General features: G+C 46.1%; 1 protein-coding gene across 3 annotated transcripts in view; it reads right to left on the bottom strand.

Annotated features, from left to right (window-relative positions):
* Positions 1–16,393, bottom strand: part of ABAT (4-aminobutyrate aminotransferase) — a 63,773-nt gene that overhangs the window by 29,018 nt on the left and 18,362 nt on the right. For all 3 annotated transcript variants that reach the window (XM_019754096.2, XM_019754097.2, XM_019754099.2), the window contains exons 2-3: positions 6,035–6,149; positions 60–157 (exon numbers count right to left, since the gene is read on the bottom strand). In XM_019754096.2, coding sequence (XP_019609655.1) covers positions 60–157; positions 6,035–6,104 — 168 coding nt within the window. In that variant the 5' untranslated portion in view covers positions 6,105–6,149. The remainder of the gene's footprint in view (positions 1–59; positions 158–6,034; positions 6,150–16,393) is intronic.

Consider the following 16,393-nt stretch of genomic DNA (forward strand, 5'->3'; position numbering starts at 1 on the left):
GCCTCATGGACGTCTTTTGCTCGTTTCTGAAACACATCACTCAGATGTGTTCAACTCACCCGAGATCTGGGCCCTGGGACTTCTGTCTTCATCAAAGGCCCATCATAATCAAATTCAACGTCAACTTTGGCTGCAGCCTGACTGATATGTCTGGATCCTGCAGTGAAAAAAGGTGATAAGAACCCCTGGTGATAGCAGATATAATGAGAATTCTGCCCTAACAAACACCCAATGTCCCCAACAGAAGCAGTACCAGAACCTCAACCCTGTCCGAGCCAGACTGCCCCAGGACACTGGGTCTGGCCAGACTTGGGTACCACAAAAACACTGAAGATTTAAAAATGGAAAAGCCCAGTGCCAGTGATGGTGGAGGCAAACAGCACGCTAACGAGCTGCGGGTGGGAGTGTAAACAGATGCCAGCTTCCTATCCCTTTTGACCGAGCAATCGCATAGTTTAGGATTCATCCTAAAAAAATAAGTGAGACCAGTGCACGAAGATGGAGGTTTAAAATATTCATGGTCGTACTGTCTCAAACAACAATAAAGAGAGAACAGCCTAAATGTCTAACAATGGAGGGTAGCTGCATTGAGTAATGACATATTCTACCACTGTGTGGACAATGGACTATTATGCATCTGTTAATAGTTTCAAGATAGACAGTTTGCATATTTATGGACCTGGAAAGGTACCCACCGTATTAGAATGTGAAAAATCAGATTATAAAAATCATCCAAAGTTTGAAAAAATTTCATCTCTAGCCAAACATATATAGAGACAAAGTGTCTGAGCCTCAGTACTATTGATACTTTGGGCCAGATAATTCTCTGTTGTGGGGGCCCATCTGTGTGTTGTAAGATGTTTAGTTGTATCCCTGGCCTCCACCCACTAGATGTCAGCAGCAAGTCCTCAAATTGTGCATCCAGTTGGAACAATGAAAAATCATTCAGGAGAAAATAATCAGATGTCTAAATTCAGGTGGTCCCCACTTACAGACGATTTTTTGTTAAAAAAGAAAAGTTTGGGGCGTAAGTCATATGCTTGAAATTCATTTTACATTTTTTTTGCATAGTAATAACCTTACAGAGGGTGTCTGAGTTCCCAGGCTAACCATTACAAGCTTTTTAGCTCAGCATGTGGCTGAGACATAAAGGGTAGACTCAACCTAAGTCTCATGGATCCCTGAGTGGAAGGCAGCATTATGAGTGTGAGAGAAGTGTGTAATGATTTACAACCAGTAACCCCTAGAAATCCCTTTCATGTCCCTGGGGATCTTTTATTTTCCTGGTACATACTTGGTCGTTTTGAAATGTTAGTTCCACTTACTTCGGTTGCCATAATTGTATCAAACTAAGGAATCATTAGACACTTTATATAAATCATACATGTGACCTCATTTCATCCTTACAACCTTTAGGGGGAGTCATTATTGCTTCCATTACATAGGAGAGGAAACTAAAACTCAGAGAGGCAAAGAAACATGCTAGTATCTCTTTCTCTCTGACACACAGACACACAGACAGACAGATAGACAGACACACACACAGAGCTTGCCAAACCATACAAAGCCATGATATTAGAACATATATTTAAATTCATGCTTAAGTTTCCACAATTGCTTTGGATATCAAAGAAGGTTTCTGAATTCATTATGTAATGTAATAAATCATGAAGTCCTTTGAATGTCAAGTCCAGTTCAAATCCAATGGCATCCTTATTTTAAGGCATAAAGAAAGCAGCTTTTGCTGTCTTCTGTTTGATCTTATAACGAAAGGAGAATTTCTAAAGAGTTGATTCTATTAGCAGAGAGTTAAGGGTCATGGAACATATTGATCACTTTTTTTTTTTTTACACTCAACTGGTTCTCTCTTCCTTGGCCAGAACTCAGGGTTACTGGTCAAAGCTGATTCCAGCGAGGCCTGCATAAAACAGGGATGCAATCCTGGATAAAAATAGCCCTTAACTAGTGAAGATCTTGCTTTGTTTCAGTAAAGGGGGAAAGTAGAATATTTAAAATTAGCAAGCGGTCCTCCATATGAGGACACCTCAGTCCTTCCTTTCTCCAGAAAATGTCTTGACATCACAGTGTCGCAATCAGACTTGTTGGGAATTGGAAAGTGGGAATAATGGGACTGGAAGCAGTTCGCAGTGGGAGCTGCAGCTACGAGGAGGCCAAGACGAGGAGTTAAGTGGGAACTGGGAGTTGAGGTGGGGAGAGGAGGTGGAGAGAAGGTGACAACCGGTCCACCGGGATGGGGATGGCGAAGGACAGGTGCGAGGCAGGTGGGTCTGTTCCAAGAACTTCATCGCTTCCTACCATGTGCCAAGTCTTTGTGGGTGTGGATGGAAGAGGGCCAAGAATGCTGGGCACAGCTCCTGAAAATCAGAGCCTGGTAAGTGTGTTGGCAACTGTGCCATCAGAGAAAGGAAGATGGGGAAGCCAACATGTATTTGGCCCCTCCTGTGTGCCAGGCAGGCCCTACTTAGGCAAACTCTCACCAACTGTTTTAATTAATCCACAACCCACTCATGAGATGGTATTATTTTCCCCATTTTATAGACAATGATCAGAGAGGTTAAGCGACTTTCCCAAGGTCACACTGCTTAATGAGTTGCAAAGCCAGGATTTGAACCCAGGTCTAATACTTCTGCTTTTCCTACTGTGTCTCAATTTTGACTTTTTATAGAGGAAAATAACCAAATACTAATACAACCAAATACCAACACAATACCAATGACGATATATAATGTCCTCTTAATTCTCTTGATGATGTCATAAACCAGAAGAGAAAAAAAACAAGATTTGAGTGATCGAGGAAGCCTTTTCTGAGATCTCTTACATCAAGTCACAAGAGCAGATGCCCACTTATCGAGCACTTGTGGTGAATGTACCAGGAGCACTTTACAAGGATTTAATCCTCACAACCCCCTAGGAGGTAAATATTCTTATTCCCCTGTTACAGAAGAAGACACGAAAGCTCAGAAAGGTCAATTAACTTGCCCAAAGTCACACAACTGGCTAGTGGCTACGCTGGAAATTTGTCCGTCTGACCTCTCCTTTCCCAGATACTGTGACTGTAACTGATGCTATTTTCGATTTCATCTAGTGTGGATCTTTGAAATGAAACATTTGCAGCAAAACAATTCACTGCTCCGAAAGGCAAATTACCATCAAAAGCACAAGAAAGCAAAAGAAGTTTGAATTAATAGTGAATGATCCAGAATTTTCATTCATGAATAAAACAGCACCCCCAGGAGGCAGGGAGACGCCCTGACACACAGCCCTCTGGGTCCAATAATGATGCTTGCCACCCTCAGTGAGAGCACCATTCCAGAGTCAATTTTTAACTCCAAACTATAAAAACAGCCATCAAACGTTTCTAACGTCCTCTTGATCTTTATACTGAGGGTAATAAACGAATGTAATTTTCCCAAACAGCAAGGATAGGAGCCTGGCCAAAGTCAAGTTCACCTGGAATTGTTTGCTCTCCTCTCTTTTAAACAATCTCATCTAACCCCCAACTATCCACCCCACTTATTTTTTGATAACATGCTCATTGAGGAAAATAGCAATAGGCAACAATGAAAACAGCAAAACACAAACCCCGAATCAAAAAACAAAACCAACCGCCAAACCCATCTAGTTTCAGAACCTAGAGATAACCATTTTGCTGGCTAGTCTGCCAGTCTCTTGTACTCTATTTGTCAATATAAGATGGTGGTGGTGGTGGTGGAATAAAACGATGCCATTGGAACACTGTCTCAGGCCATGAACAGTGTTGAATGGCTTCATTATGTTTAATGGCTTCTCAGCGCTCCGATGGGTAGAGACACACGGAAGCATCTGCACACAGTAGGTGTGCTTCCAGGCTGAGGCTGTTGACCAGGGCGCTCTCCTGCTCTCTCTCACTCCAAGGACGCAGCTGCCATGTGGTGAGCTGCCCTAGGAAGAGGTCCGCGTGGCCTTGAGTCCAGCACACTGACATCAGTGAGCTCGGAAGTGGACCCCCAGCTCTGATAGGGAGCCTCAGAGGAGATCACAACCTCAGCTAACAGATCCACTGCTGCCTCAGGAGATGCCTGGAGCTAGAGCATTCAGTAAGCCGCTCCTGGATTCCTAACCCAAAAAAACTATGAGATGATAAATATGTGTGACTTTCACCTGTTAGGTGTGGGGCTATTTGTTATATGTCACAAGGTAATTAATACAGTGGTGACGTGTGTGAGTCCTGGAGCCAGACTGGCTCAAAGCCTGGTTCAGCCCCTTGCTAGCTCTGCGCAAGTTATTTAATTTCTTTGAGTCTCAGTTTCCTGTTTTATGGAGTTGTGGTGAGGACTACTGTTAAGTAACAACAGGCAGTGCTCTTTTCTCTGCTATATCCTCAGCACCTAGATCAGCAGCACGCGGCACCGAGTACTGTTATTTCCCCGAAAATAAGACCGGGTCTTATATTTGTTTTTGCTCCAAAAGATGCATTAAAGTCAAGCGAGGGCTTATTTTCCGGTTGGGTCTTAGTTTCGGGGAAACACGGTAGGTTGCTCAGCTGTATTACTTCTGGAATGAATGAACCTTCCATGCCCGTGACTCTCCCTCCCACTACTTGGAACACACCAGACCTGCATTGTTCTGGTTTCGGGTTATTTTTAAGGTAATAATGGGTAAGCACTGGTATGCTGCTCTTATAATTAAATAAGACAAAACAAAACCTCGAAACCTACTCATAACCCGGCAGAGCTGTCAAGGTCACGATCAATAAGGAAAGACTGAGAAACTGTCAGAGCAGAGCAGACTAGGGAGATATGACAATGAAATGCAATGTGGAAACCTGGGGTGGATCCTGGCACAGAAAGAGGTATTAAGAGAAAAACTGGTGAAATCCAAAGAGAGGACTGGAGTTTAGTTAATGGTGATGTGCCAAGGTCAGTTTCTTAGTTTGGGACAAGAGCACCCTCGTGATGTAAGATGGTGACAACTGAGTGGGTGACGGGCATACGGGATCTCTCTAGAACATCTTTGCAATTTCTCTGTACATCTAAAATTGTCCCAAAATAGCACATTTACTTAAAAATAAAGCCTGCTAATACTCCGGGGAGAGGAGTGAACATGCCTGCTTTTTATCCTACCCAGGGCACAAATACTAGCAGTCCACATTTGTCTTCAGCAATTTGTCTTCAGAAGGCAGACGGGACTGACAACAATAAGGGGACACTTCGATGACAGGCAGTGCACTCTTGGAGAACTGGGGGCAGACTGAGAGCACAGGCTGTCCGAAGGGAGGCTACTGCTAGCCTCTCCCTCTCCTGGAAGCACCCAGAGGAGGGCTAACTCAGCGTTTGGAGACAGACTCACTTGCATTCGGGTGGCTGTGGGATCTTGGGCAAATGACTTTGCTTCTCTGAGCCTCAGTTGTTCCACCTGTAAAATGGGATTCACTCCTACCTTCCTTGAGGGACGACCAGGAGGGAGGTCTCCTGCAGGGTGCTCACTAATGAAGCTCACTTGGCTAAGTCGCCTGAACGCAGTGAGACAGACAGAAATGGGAGCATCTGAGAGAGACTGCAGAACACAATGAGCCGGTGCTGCTGGCCAGCTGGGTGCGCGGTGTGAGGAGGTGGGGGGGGGTGGCCACTTCCTGTCCAGTGCCCATGAAGCACAGTTGGCTTTCACATCAATTACAAGGACTTTTGTTGCTTTTTTGTTTATTGGCAGCAGCTCAAGCTATGTGTTTTGCCCGACGGTCCCTAAGGGGATAGCCTGGGTCCTTCTAGCTGGGACCACCATCTCCATGCAAGTGTGGCTCCAGGAGGGATCAGCTCCCTGCCCACTGCAGAGCTGTCCGCCTGGGGTCAGAAGCATGTGACAGAGATGGGGGAAGGGGAAGGGGTGGTGATGAGGCCCGTTTTATGGGGAATGGTGGGACAGCCCCAGAAGCACTGACTGGCCAGTCTATTTATCCCCAAGGACTCACTGGAATCCCTAGTCTGGATTATAGCTAATGCTAGGACCAGTTCTTGCCACGACCCCCAGGGCTTACCTGGTACAAACAGGCGATAGTTGTGCTGGAAGCTGCAGACCAGCCTCTGGGTGAGCAACATGGAGGCCATGGCCCCCTCCTTCAGGAACAGAGACCCCCGTCACACACTCCTGCCCTGAAAGAACCAGAAATGCCGAGTTAGGCCAGTGAAGACCACTTCCCCTCGGACCCAGGATCCCGCCCCCCACCAGATAGTGGAGAAGGTTCTTCTGACATTAAATCCTTTGCTTTCCACTGAATATACACTTCAAATCAAAGCCCATTCATGTGCATTTTCATTTGACCTTGACGATACCCCAGGGTCAAAAAACAAACAAACAAAAAACCCAAAAAAACAGAGCCACTTTAAAATGGAGCTAAAACTGCCCGGCCAGAGGGACTGCCTTGCATGTCTTATGCCTCAAATCTTGGAATGTTACAATAGGACAAAATAAACTTTGGACTGGGACTAAAGCAAACTTTTTTCCCAAAAAACTCGCTTGCAAAGATAACAAAAAGCAGAGATGACTCCCGGACTGAAAATTAAAGACATTGTGTAGAATTAATGTCAGTATGTTATCTGCGCCAATAGAAAGGCCTTGCTTCTACTGATGTAATTGCTCTCCTTCCCCTTCTCATAAATACCATCACCTTTGTCTCCTAATCGGGACAGTCTTTGGGTTTCTGCCTGAATCAGTGCGTCCTGAATAGCTGTTCTTATTGATCTCAAATAAATGCTGTTTGCCTCTCACTTTGAAAGCCTTTTCATTTTTAAGTTAACACCAAGTAGGATGGTTACGCCCATTTTCTAGATGAAAAAAGAGAGGGGAGAGAATTGGCTTGAGGTCCCTCTGTAGGCAAGCTCAGTGCATCCTCCACCTGGGACAAGCAAAGCCAGTCTGTGTTCTGCACAACGGAAGGACCGAGACGGAGGAAACGTCAGAGCAGACATCAGTGTGGGAAGCTGCCCTCTTTGCCCTCTTGCCACACAGAACACTGTTGGGCTGTCTGGGAATCCTGTGGACCCAGGAGAGTATCTGGTGGCTCATTTTTTTGGGGGAAGGTGTCCATCTGCAGCACTACCAACCATCCCGAGTTTGCTCAAGACAGACAGTTCCCGGGAGGTGGGACTTTCTGTTTTGAAACTGGAAGAGTCCAGGGAAACTAGACAGGCGCTCTACACAGCAACAGGGAGTCAGGGTCCCTATTTCAGAGATGAACAGATGGAAGCTCAGAGGGATTAAGGTGTTTGCTCTTGGTCACAGGATAACTTGGGATTGTGTGACCCCCGAAGCCATTGCTTTCACTCATTACAACACACCAATTAATTCAGCGAATAACTGTAGTAGATACGGGGCTTGATGAATGCAAATGATCTACTTCAGAGAGGAAATTTTATGGCTCTTCACTAGAGGATATACTATTGAGAAAAGCATGGGCTTGGAAAGTGTGACCACAAATTAACTGAGAAAACATACTCTTTTCTTGATTTTTTTTCATCTATTCCAGAATATCTGACTCAATGCAAGCCTGTTAATTTAGCAGCGCGGTAACTATACGGAGAGAGCAGTTGCTGTCTCTCACTTAAGACCATTTGTCTCAAATGGGAGCACTTAAGATGCCACACAATCCAATTTCCATGAAAGTGTTTTTAAAAATGGGAGAATCTCAGAGAACTCACATATTAATATCTGAATGTTCTGCAAAGGGGAGAGTCACACCTGCACACTTTCAATTACAAAATGTCACACTGTGAAATATATTGGTGACATTTTAATGGCCCGCAGTTGAAATTCACCTTATAACGAAACCTGATCTCTATCACACGTGAACTCTCAGCATAACGTATTTCCAACATCAGCAGCGTTAACGTCTTTTGTTCATTTTCCCTAGTCTATTAATTCCATCAACAAAAATTAATTAGGCTCCTGTTACGGGCCAGGCACTGCATTATTTAGGTACAGGAGAACCGAAGATGGATACAACGCTTCTGTCTTTCCAAAGCTCCTAATTTAGCGATGGAGGAATGAAGGCGGAAATGTACTACCGTGTTTCCCCAAAAATAAGACCTAGCCGGACAATCAGCTATAATGCAAGTTTTGGAGCAAAAATTAATATAAGACCTGGTCTTATTTTACTATAATATAAGACTGGGTATTATAATATAATATGATATAATACAATATAATATAATACTGGGTCTTATATAATACTGGGTCTTATATAAGACAATGTCTTATATTAATGTTTGCTCCAAAAGATGCGTTAGAGCTGATTGTCCGGCTAAGTCTTATTTTCTGATTGTCCGGCTAGGGGAAACACAGTAGGCTGCTTCATCCGTCGTGTCAATAAATTCTTCAAATAACCCGGCAAGATATGTACGGTCTATAAAAATTTTCCAGTTCACTGTCAACAACTACTTCTGTATAAGACAAAATGGAACAACGGAATCATGAGTATCTGCTGGTAGGAGCCAGGAGCCATGGGAACACAGAGAGATTAATTCTGGCGGCGTTGCGATGACAGTAATGTGTTACCTGAGACGCACCTTGGAAGCCTGGGAGGTTTACTTAACATATTTCTTGGAAATCAACTTGCTTTTGAACATTTAAATAAAGTGCATTTCCTGGAAACTTTTCCAATCACCACCCAACCACCCTCCCTCAAAGTTTCATTTGCCACAAACAAAGGTGATGGGGGAAAAAAATGGTATAAAGTCGAAGCAGGTTATGAAACAAAATCTGGGTCTAGTTGATGGTCCAAGGTTTCGGGCCTGAGCTCAGCTCTCTCCCTGCTGGAATGGGAGACGGCGGTGAAAGGCAGGCTAGCATCAAACAGGGACTTTTTTCCATGACATGATCAGAACTGAAAGAGAAATTTAAATCAACTAATAATGAAGTAGCAAAGAGACCATCCACGTGCGTGGCAAGTGAAGGTAATTTCTGTTTTTCAGGCGTGCAATGGACCTGCAAATGCTGCTTCTTACTGTGGGTCTCGGTCAAGAGGATCCAACCCGATAGCCAGTTCTCCACCAATTCTCCAGTTGGCCCTTCTCCCCATAATTCTTCCTTCAATTAAAATGCTAATTCGTTTCTATACTCCCTCTTATCAGCATTGAGCGTCTGGAGGTGGGATGGGATGAGTGGATGCAACGTTTAAATCCACAAGGTGAGAGGATTCAGGTGAAAGGGCAAAAAATTAATATATTAAAAAAATCCTCTCACGTTGCTCTGGAGGGAAGATGAATAATGGTCAGAAAAGGATCAGAAAGGGCAAAAAATAAATATGTTACAAAATCCTTCCATGTTGCTCTGGAGATGAATAATGGTTGGAAAATCAGCCACTGTTTTTTGTTCACTTACTACATGCTGCCTATTGTTCACGCACTACGTGCCATGTACCTTCCACATGTAATTTCAGTCTCCTGTTGTGTTTGCCTTGTATGACAGGCTCGGAAGGTTAAGGGGCTTCTCCAAGGTCTCAGAACTAGTGATCTGGCTGGGAGCTCTGCACCTCTGACAGGGCCCCACCCAGACCAACTGCCCCCCCCCCCCCGCCCTCCCACCGGTGTATCTGGGCATAGGAGAAGCTCCTGAGGCGAGTTGAGAACTAACCATCATAAGGGGTGGATGGTGGACCCTACACGGCCCTCAAGTCCCTGGAAAGGGTCCTTATTTTGAAAGTTAAGATTTCAAAGATACAGGGAGAAAGAAGCCATGTTGGCCATTTCAGGAAGTGGTACGCACAGTGTTGAATATGAACCCAGCCTCTTTTACCTCCTGTGTGACCTCAGGCATATTAAGTAACCTCTCTGTGCCTCAGCTTCCTCATCTGTAAAATGGGGAGAGTACCAATTGAACCTACCTCGTGGGCTAGCAGAGGGTGGTGAGCTGAGACTTGCGACTTGGGGCACTGCTGTATCCCCAGCCCCAGAACAGTTTGCCTGGCTGCAAACAATCATTGAATAAATAGTAAACGCTCCACAGACATCCTATGAAGATGGTGTCTGACCCATCTCTCTGCTATGCTGCCCTGGGAACACGAAAGCTTTGCATGCATCGTTGGCTAGAAATGGACCCACCAGACCTCTCTGGGGAACCACAGATGCACTCTCTCATTCTCCTATCTGCTCTAGAGGCTGAGACAAAAGTGCTGCCAGAGGCTGGGGACATTCCTTTCCAGTCTGAAGTCCCAGGCGTTGGCTTTTCTGCAGACTCAATGGGACACAATGACACACTCAGCCAAGTAGGCCTCTGTTGTCAAGGCCAGGGGTCGCCATGGCAACCAATAAAGACAGAGCCCTGGGCCTCTGCAGATGGCTAACAGGGCCCCATTCTTAGGGCTGTGATGATGGCGCATTGGAACAGAGGCTTCTTCTTGGCCCCGGCTTCCCCCCTCTACCCCAGCTCCTGCAGCCTCCCCTGGCTCTCTCTGCAGCCCAGCCCCAGCCCTCCCTCCCTGCATTGCTAATTTCCTAGTCTCTGCCTTTTGGGGCATCATACAATCATTGGTTAATTGTATAAGGGGCGAGGAATACTGTCCTTGGAAAAAGGCAAGTGTTGATTTCTAAGAAGGATGGAGGATGTAGTTGAGAAAGTCACATGCGGCAGAAATTGGGTACAAATGTGCCATATGTTGTTAGCTTGATGACTCTGGGCAAGTTGTTCAACTCATCAGGGCCTCAGTTTCCTCATCTGTCAAATGGGAAGAATGAAACCCACCCACGAGGTCACGAGGCACTCAGTTTGGTTAGGGCCAACTGAAGAACATACACAGGACAGAGAAGGTCATTGCAGGCCATAACCTCACCTTCCAAAGAACCCTCTACCATGTAGGGAAGGCATTTCTTCTAGGGCCTGTGGGACTGGGAAGGGCTATTTGCATATGTGGTGGCCCTGCTATGAGCCTGAACTTCCAGGTTCCACGAGAGAGGAGCTGGTCTGCCCCGACCTGGTCCATCCTCACCCACCTGTGTCCCAGTTTGCCCTGCCTCCTCTGCCCCCACCTGCCAGGCTCCATCAGGGAGAATGAGGGGAACTTAAATCACACGTGCAGGGAGGATGAACACAGCGCTGCCATAAGACAAGTAGCCCCCCTAGTCTGTGAACAAAGTGAAGGAGGAAAAGAACAGACAAGCCTTGCAATGCAGGCCCTCTGAATGTTCTGAGGTAGGAAAGAATTAGGAAAGAAGCATCTGTGAACAAATGAGCTAGTTTTGGATTCCCAACCCTACGAGAGAGGAAGAGTGAAAGGCCAGCGTCTGCTTTAGGAAGGGCGCTTATGACAACGCGGATAAGCTACCCCAGGCCAAAGCCACAGACCGTCCGGCCTTTAAAATTGGCGAGTTCAGTTACAAACCTTTACGGAGCACCTGTGCCAAGCCCTGTGACTACCATGCTGAAGGAAATGAACTTGCATCCCCGTGGGAGGGCCAACAACAAACAAACAAGTAAGAGCAGACTGATTGGAAGAGATACGTGTCCTGTTCAGAGAACACAAATCATTTTAAGGACTCCAGGAACTGCAAAGTATGCGAATACCAGTGTATAGCAAAGGCACCATTTTTTTCCTTCCAGATCTGCATGGTGGGCAACTCGGAAACTCCATGTTGGTGATTAGTGCTAGGGTTTCCGCCTGACAGTATCCTACCGTCCCTGGGAAATACCTTAACATTTCAGTAATTCAAAGGATCTTTCATTTATGCGTGTATGTAGTGATCTGCTATGATTTAATGAATGAACGCCTACTGCATCAAGGCTTAACACACACTTTCATCCAATCCTTGAAGGCAAATACTACTATTCCCATTTTTCAGGTGAGGCGATAGGCCCAGAGAGGTTTTGCCACTTGCACAAGGACACACAGCTGGAGAGAGTGGCGCTAAGTTAGGGCCTTCTGGGCTTGAAGACCAAGATCTGGGCACATTCTAGGTTGGTGGCTTTGGTCCATACCCAGAAACCTCCTCAAACAACTCAGACCAGCACATGTCTCTTTTCCAGGAACAAAGAACTTCAAGTTAACACTGTCTGTGGTTTTTTGGCCACGTGCTCACTCCTGGTGGCCTATAATGGCTCTAACAGCAATTCCAACCTTAGCTCACACTTGGCACTTCTACACCCCAACTCTTGTCCCCGCTGTCCCTTCCAGGGTGCAGAGGCCCAAATTCCACGTGGAGCCCTGTCCCACCCAATGGAATTTGAGGTCCTCTGGGTGGAAGAATTGGCATTGTTCTGGCTCCACAGTACATAGGACAGCTCCAGGTAACGGACAATGCTTGCTGGGTGTTTTAAACATTAATCTGTGAGAAAGAGTTTGCCAATTCTTTCTTGTTTCCCAATTCTTCCAGCCAACTCTTTAAACATTTTGGTGCACGAGAGCTAGCAAAGGGGCGGTCCAAGAATATAACAATGAAAAAGCACCCCGATTCATCACCTTCTGGAAAAAACACAAAGAACTATTCCAGCCAAACAGGGAGACTCACCCTGCGTTGGACGTGGCCATGATGGCCGTCAGTCACATGACCCTGGGCAAACAGTCAGACCTTCTGGATGGCACTTGTGCGTCAATTTGTAAAATCATCATGCCCAGCCCTACCTCCCCATCTGGTGACTTGTTTTTCCCTGAGACATAAACTGTAATCTGTCCACTTGAGAGCGCTCAGCTCTTCCCGAGGGACACCAGAGGGCAGATGGCTGGAGCTGTGAACCGTGCCGCTGACAGTGCCTCATTTAGCTTGTTTAGCGAAAGGAGTGGGGTCCAGAGGACAAACTATGGTACCAGAGAAAGAGCTGGGCCGTGAACCTGGAGAGGAGGGCCGATCACAGGATGCTGGTGATTACTGAGCATCAGTCATGGCAAGACTCTCATTGCTTCCTTAATGTTCTGTCCGCCCAGAGACAAATATCTGGAGTAAATAAAATTCTGACGGACTCTATCCTGGTTGGCGTCCTCTGTGAAAGGGAAGCATCAGGCATCTAAATCTCTCTGGTTCCTCCACTCGCATCAGCAGGCATTCTCTACCTCCCGCACCTGTGACAAAACGGCCTCTATTTTATGACTTTTTGACTCTTTTTGGGGAAAACAAACGTTCTAACTAAAAAATAAAGAAAACTCTAAAATGATACTCTGAGATATGCATAAAAAAGCCAGCCATCCTTCAGGAGAAAAGATAAGGATTGAGGGAACAGGTCAAGGGCTTTATATTTAAACCATTTTATTTTTGCACATAACAAGGTGACCCAGTCGCTTGCTTGGACATTCCCTGTCTCCCCACTACGCCCTGGATAAAGGCCAGCTGCTTGGCTGGCCACACAGCACCCCCACATGTACCTCCTGCGTTCCCCTGCCCTCTTTCCTGCCTCCAGTTCATTGCTCATGTGGTAACGTCTGTTGGAATGTCCTTTCTGCCCCCACCTTCTGTTTATATTCCCTTAACTCTTGTGGACCTTTGCATAGTGCACTTCCGGCCACCTCCTCCAAGAAGGCTTCCTGACTCTCAACTCAGGGTTAGATGCCACTCATCTGTATTTCTCCAGCAATCTATCTTTTTAAAATCATTTTCAAACACACGGGATAAACCTGACTATACCTACCCCCTAGTTTCAACTGCCAACACTTATTGTGTTTAGATTATCCATAAATTTATATCTTTTCCAGTTCATCTGCAATGTGACAATCTGTTCACATCTGTCTCTCCCTTTAGAACGTGAAATTCATTCATTCACTCATTCATGGATTGATCCATTGCCAGCACTATGTCCTGATGGCCTACAGCCTGAAGACACACAACACCGAATCCTAAGGCCCCAGGTGGGGCTGGTGGGACCAGACAGCATAGTCTCTGCATTCTGTTCAGGTGGATGAGATACACCACAACTCAGTAAACATGCGAAATCATTTCACATCGTGATGAGGGTCATCAGCGTAACTTGAGAGTGACCGAATCGTCTTGGCACCCCCAGCATCTAGCACCACACATCACATGTAGAGAAGACACCAAAACTGAGCTACACCCCCGGAGCTCAATGCTCTGACCACAGGGTCCCACAGAGGCAGCCTGGGTTCTGTGGTCACTATGGCCACAATCGTTTTCTTTCCTCCCCCTTGGAAGGGAGACAGGAGGACCAACAGCCAACCTTACAGAACCGAGACCACCTCCCTTCTGAAGCCAGCTCTCAGGGTGACTTGTCAAGTGTGTGAACATCTGGCTGGCAGACCCAAGAGCCATGAGTGGATTCAGAAATACTCCCTGCCTGGGTTCTCTCTTGATCACTCTGAGGAGCCATAATGTATGTAATGCGTAAGGGGCGAAAGCAACGCAAAACAAACAAACAAAATACAAGAGGCTGGTTCCAGCCCTCTGGGGCAGGTCTGGGAGGCTCAGCTGAGCTTGTGCATTTGTGGGCTCCACAAAACAGCCATGTGTTTCCTCGGAGGTCTTAACAGAACACCTGAGTGACTGGTCTGCGGGGGAGTTATGGAGGCAGTCCTGAGGGGAAGCAGCGGGATGAGGCGGGTTCTACCCTATTCCACCCCTGTCCCCCACATTGAGATCTCTGGAGCACTCATTTAGGGGCCACTTGCCAGAGGCAGGGGCTGACCCAGGGGCCAGCCCCAGGAAGCAAACCAGTGCTGGGTGCCGAAGAGAAAGATCTTCCAGGTTTATCCATGGAGGGGCTGATGGGATTATAAGAATGAGAAAAATAGCAACACTGACAACAAACATTTACTGATCACTTACTTTGGGCCAAACTCCGTTTTAAGCTTTTACATTAATAGTGCGTTTAATTTTCAGAACAACCTTCTGAAGTAGTTACTAGTATCATCCTCTCTTACAAAAAAGAAAAGGAAATGGAAGCACAGAGAGGTTAAGTGACTTGGCCAACAACACACAGCCATGAAGTACTTGAGCCAGGATACAAACCCAGGCCAGCTCTAGATCCTTTACACCACAGTAAAGAGTGAAAGTCAAAGCAGAAATGTTTCCTCTAGAGGCACAGACTTTCGAGTTATCCTTGGTAATTTCACAATAATGGTGAATGGGGACAAAGGGGCAGCGGGCTTAATGTGGGTTTTGGCTTGGGCTGGCATCTGGCGTTGTGTCTGTTTTCTCAGTTGGAAAATGGGTCTGATACAACTCCCTTGTTCCCAGGCTGCTCTGAGGATTAAATGAGACAATCCATGTACAAAACTAGTGCCAGCACAGAGTGGGCACTCAAAAACTTTTAAACCTACAGAAAAGTCACAAGCATAGCTCAACAACCACCCATAAGCCTAGAACCACCAATTGTTAATACTCTGCCATATTTGTTGTCAATCTACCATCCATCCATCCATCCATCCATCCATCCATCCATCCATCCATCATCTATCTTCTGAATTATTTGAGTTAGTTGTCAACGCTGTGATATTTCAGCCTTAAACCCTCCAGCCTGTATCTTCTAAGAATGACATTCTCCTATATGACCTCCATACAAATTATCTGAGATACAAGGTACTTCATGCTTAGGAAATTTATCATTGATATCATTCTATTATCTAATATAGAGTCTATGTTTGAATTCCCTTGCTTGTCCCCAAAACGTCTTGTGTGGCTGTTTTTGGTTCCCCAGATCCAGACTCCCCCCGCGGATCACTCACCGCATTCATCTGCACAGCGCTTTTGTCTCTTTGAACCCTGGAACCATTTCTCAGCCCCTGTGCCTTTTACAACGCAGACATTGTAAGAGTCCAGGCCAGTCACTCTGCATGTATTTCATCTTTATCTATATTTTTCTTTAGGTCCTTGTAAAACAAACTGCAGCTCATTAGAGAAAAGAGACAGAGGACTGGAGGGTACATGACACCAGAGGTACAAGGTCTTTGGGGCAGGAGAGGACGGTGTATAGCAGCAGCTCTGCTCAGGTGTTAGTTACAGATTTCCTGGAAGCAGTGACAGATAATGTTTAAATGAGATTAGAGTTTTGGCAGGTGGACCCAGGGGAAGGGCCATTGCAGACAGAGGTCATGGTGTAAGGGACAAAGAGTGGCATACCGGAGGAAATGCAAGTCGCAGCAATGAGTGAGAGTGAGAGAACCACACCAAGTGACCAGGGTCTATTCCTACTTGGACCGGAACCTTCCTGAGGGCAGTTCTCATCTCTGGATCTGTCCTCTCCCTCAAGGTACCCAGGGTGTGTCCAGCCCACAATCAGCAATCACCCAGAGTGACCAGCCACCAAGTCTCTTAAATACGCAGTGACAGGCGATTCCCTCCCAGGGCTGACGTGGCTACCAGCTCTCACACGCCAACTGCAGGATCTTACATGGCAAGTCATCGGGATGTGAGTATCTTGCCCTCCCAACGTAAGTTCGCTTTTTAAACCCACCCCTTCTTGCTGA

The sequence above is a fragment of the Rhinolophus sinicus genome, linkage group LG18 (genome assembly GCF_036562045.2).
Source record: "Rhinolophus sinicus isolate RSC01 linkage group LG18, ASM3656204v1, whole genome shotgun sequence".
Lineage (NCBI taxonomy): Eukaryota > Metazoa > Chordata > Mammalia > Chiroptera > Rhinolophidae > Rhinolophus > Rhinolophus sinicus.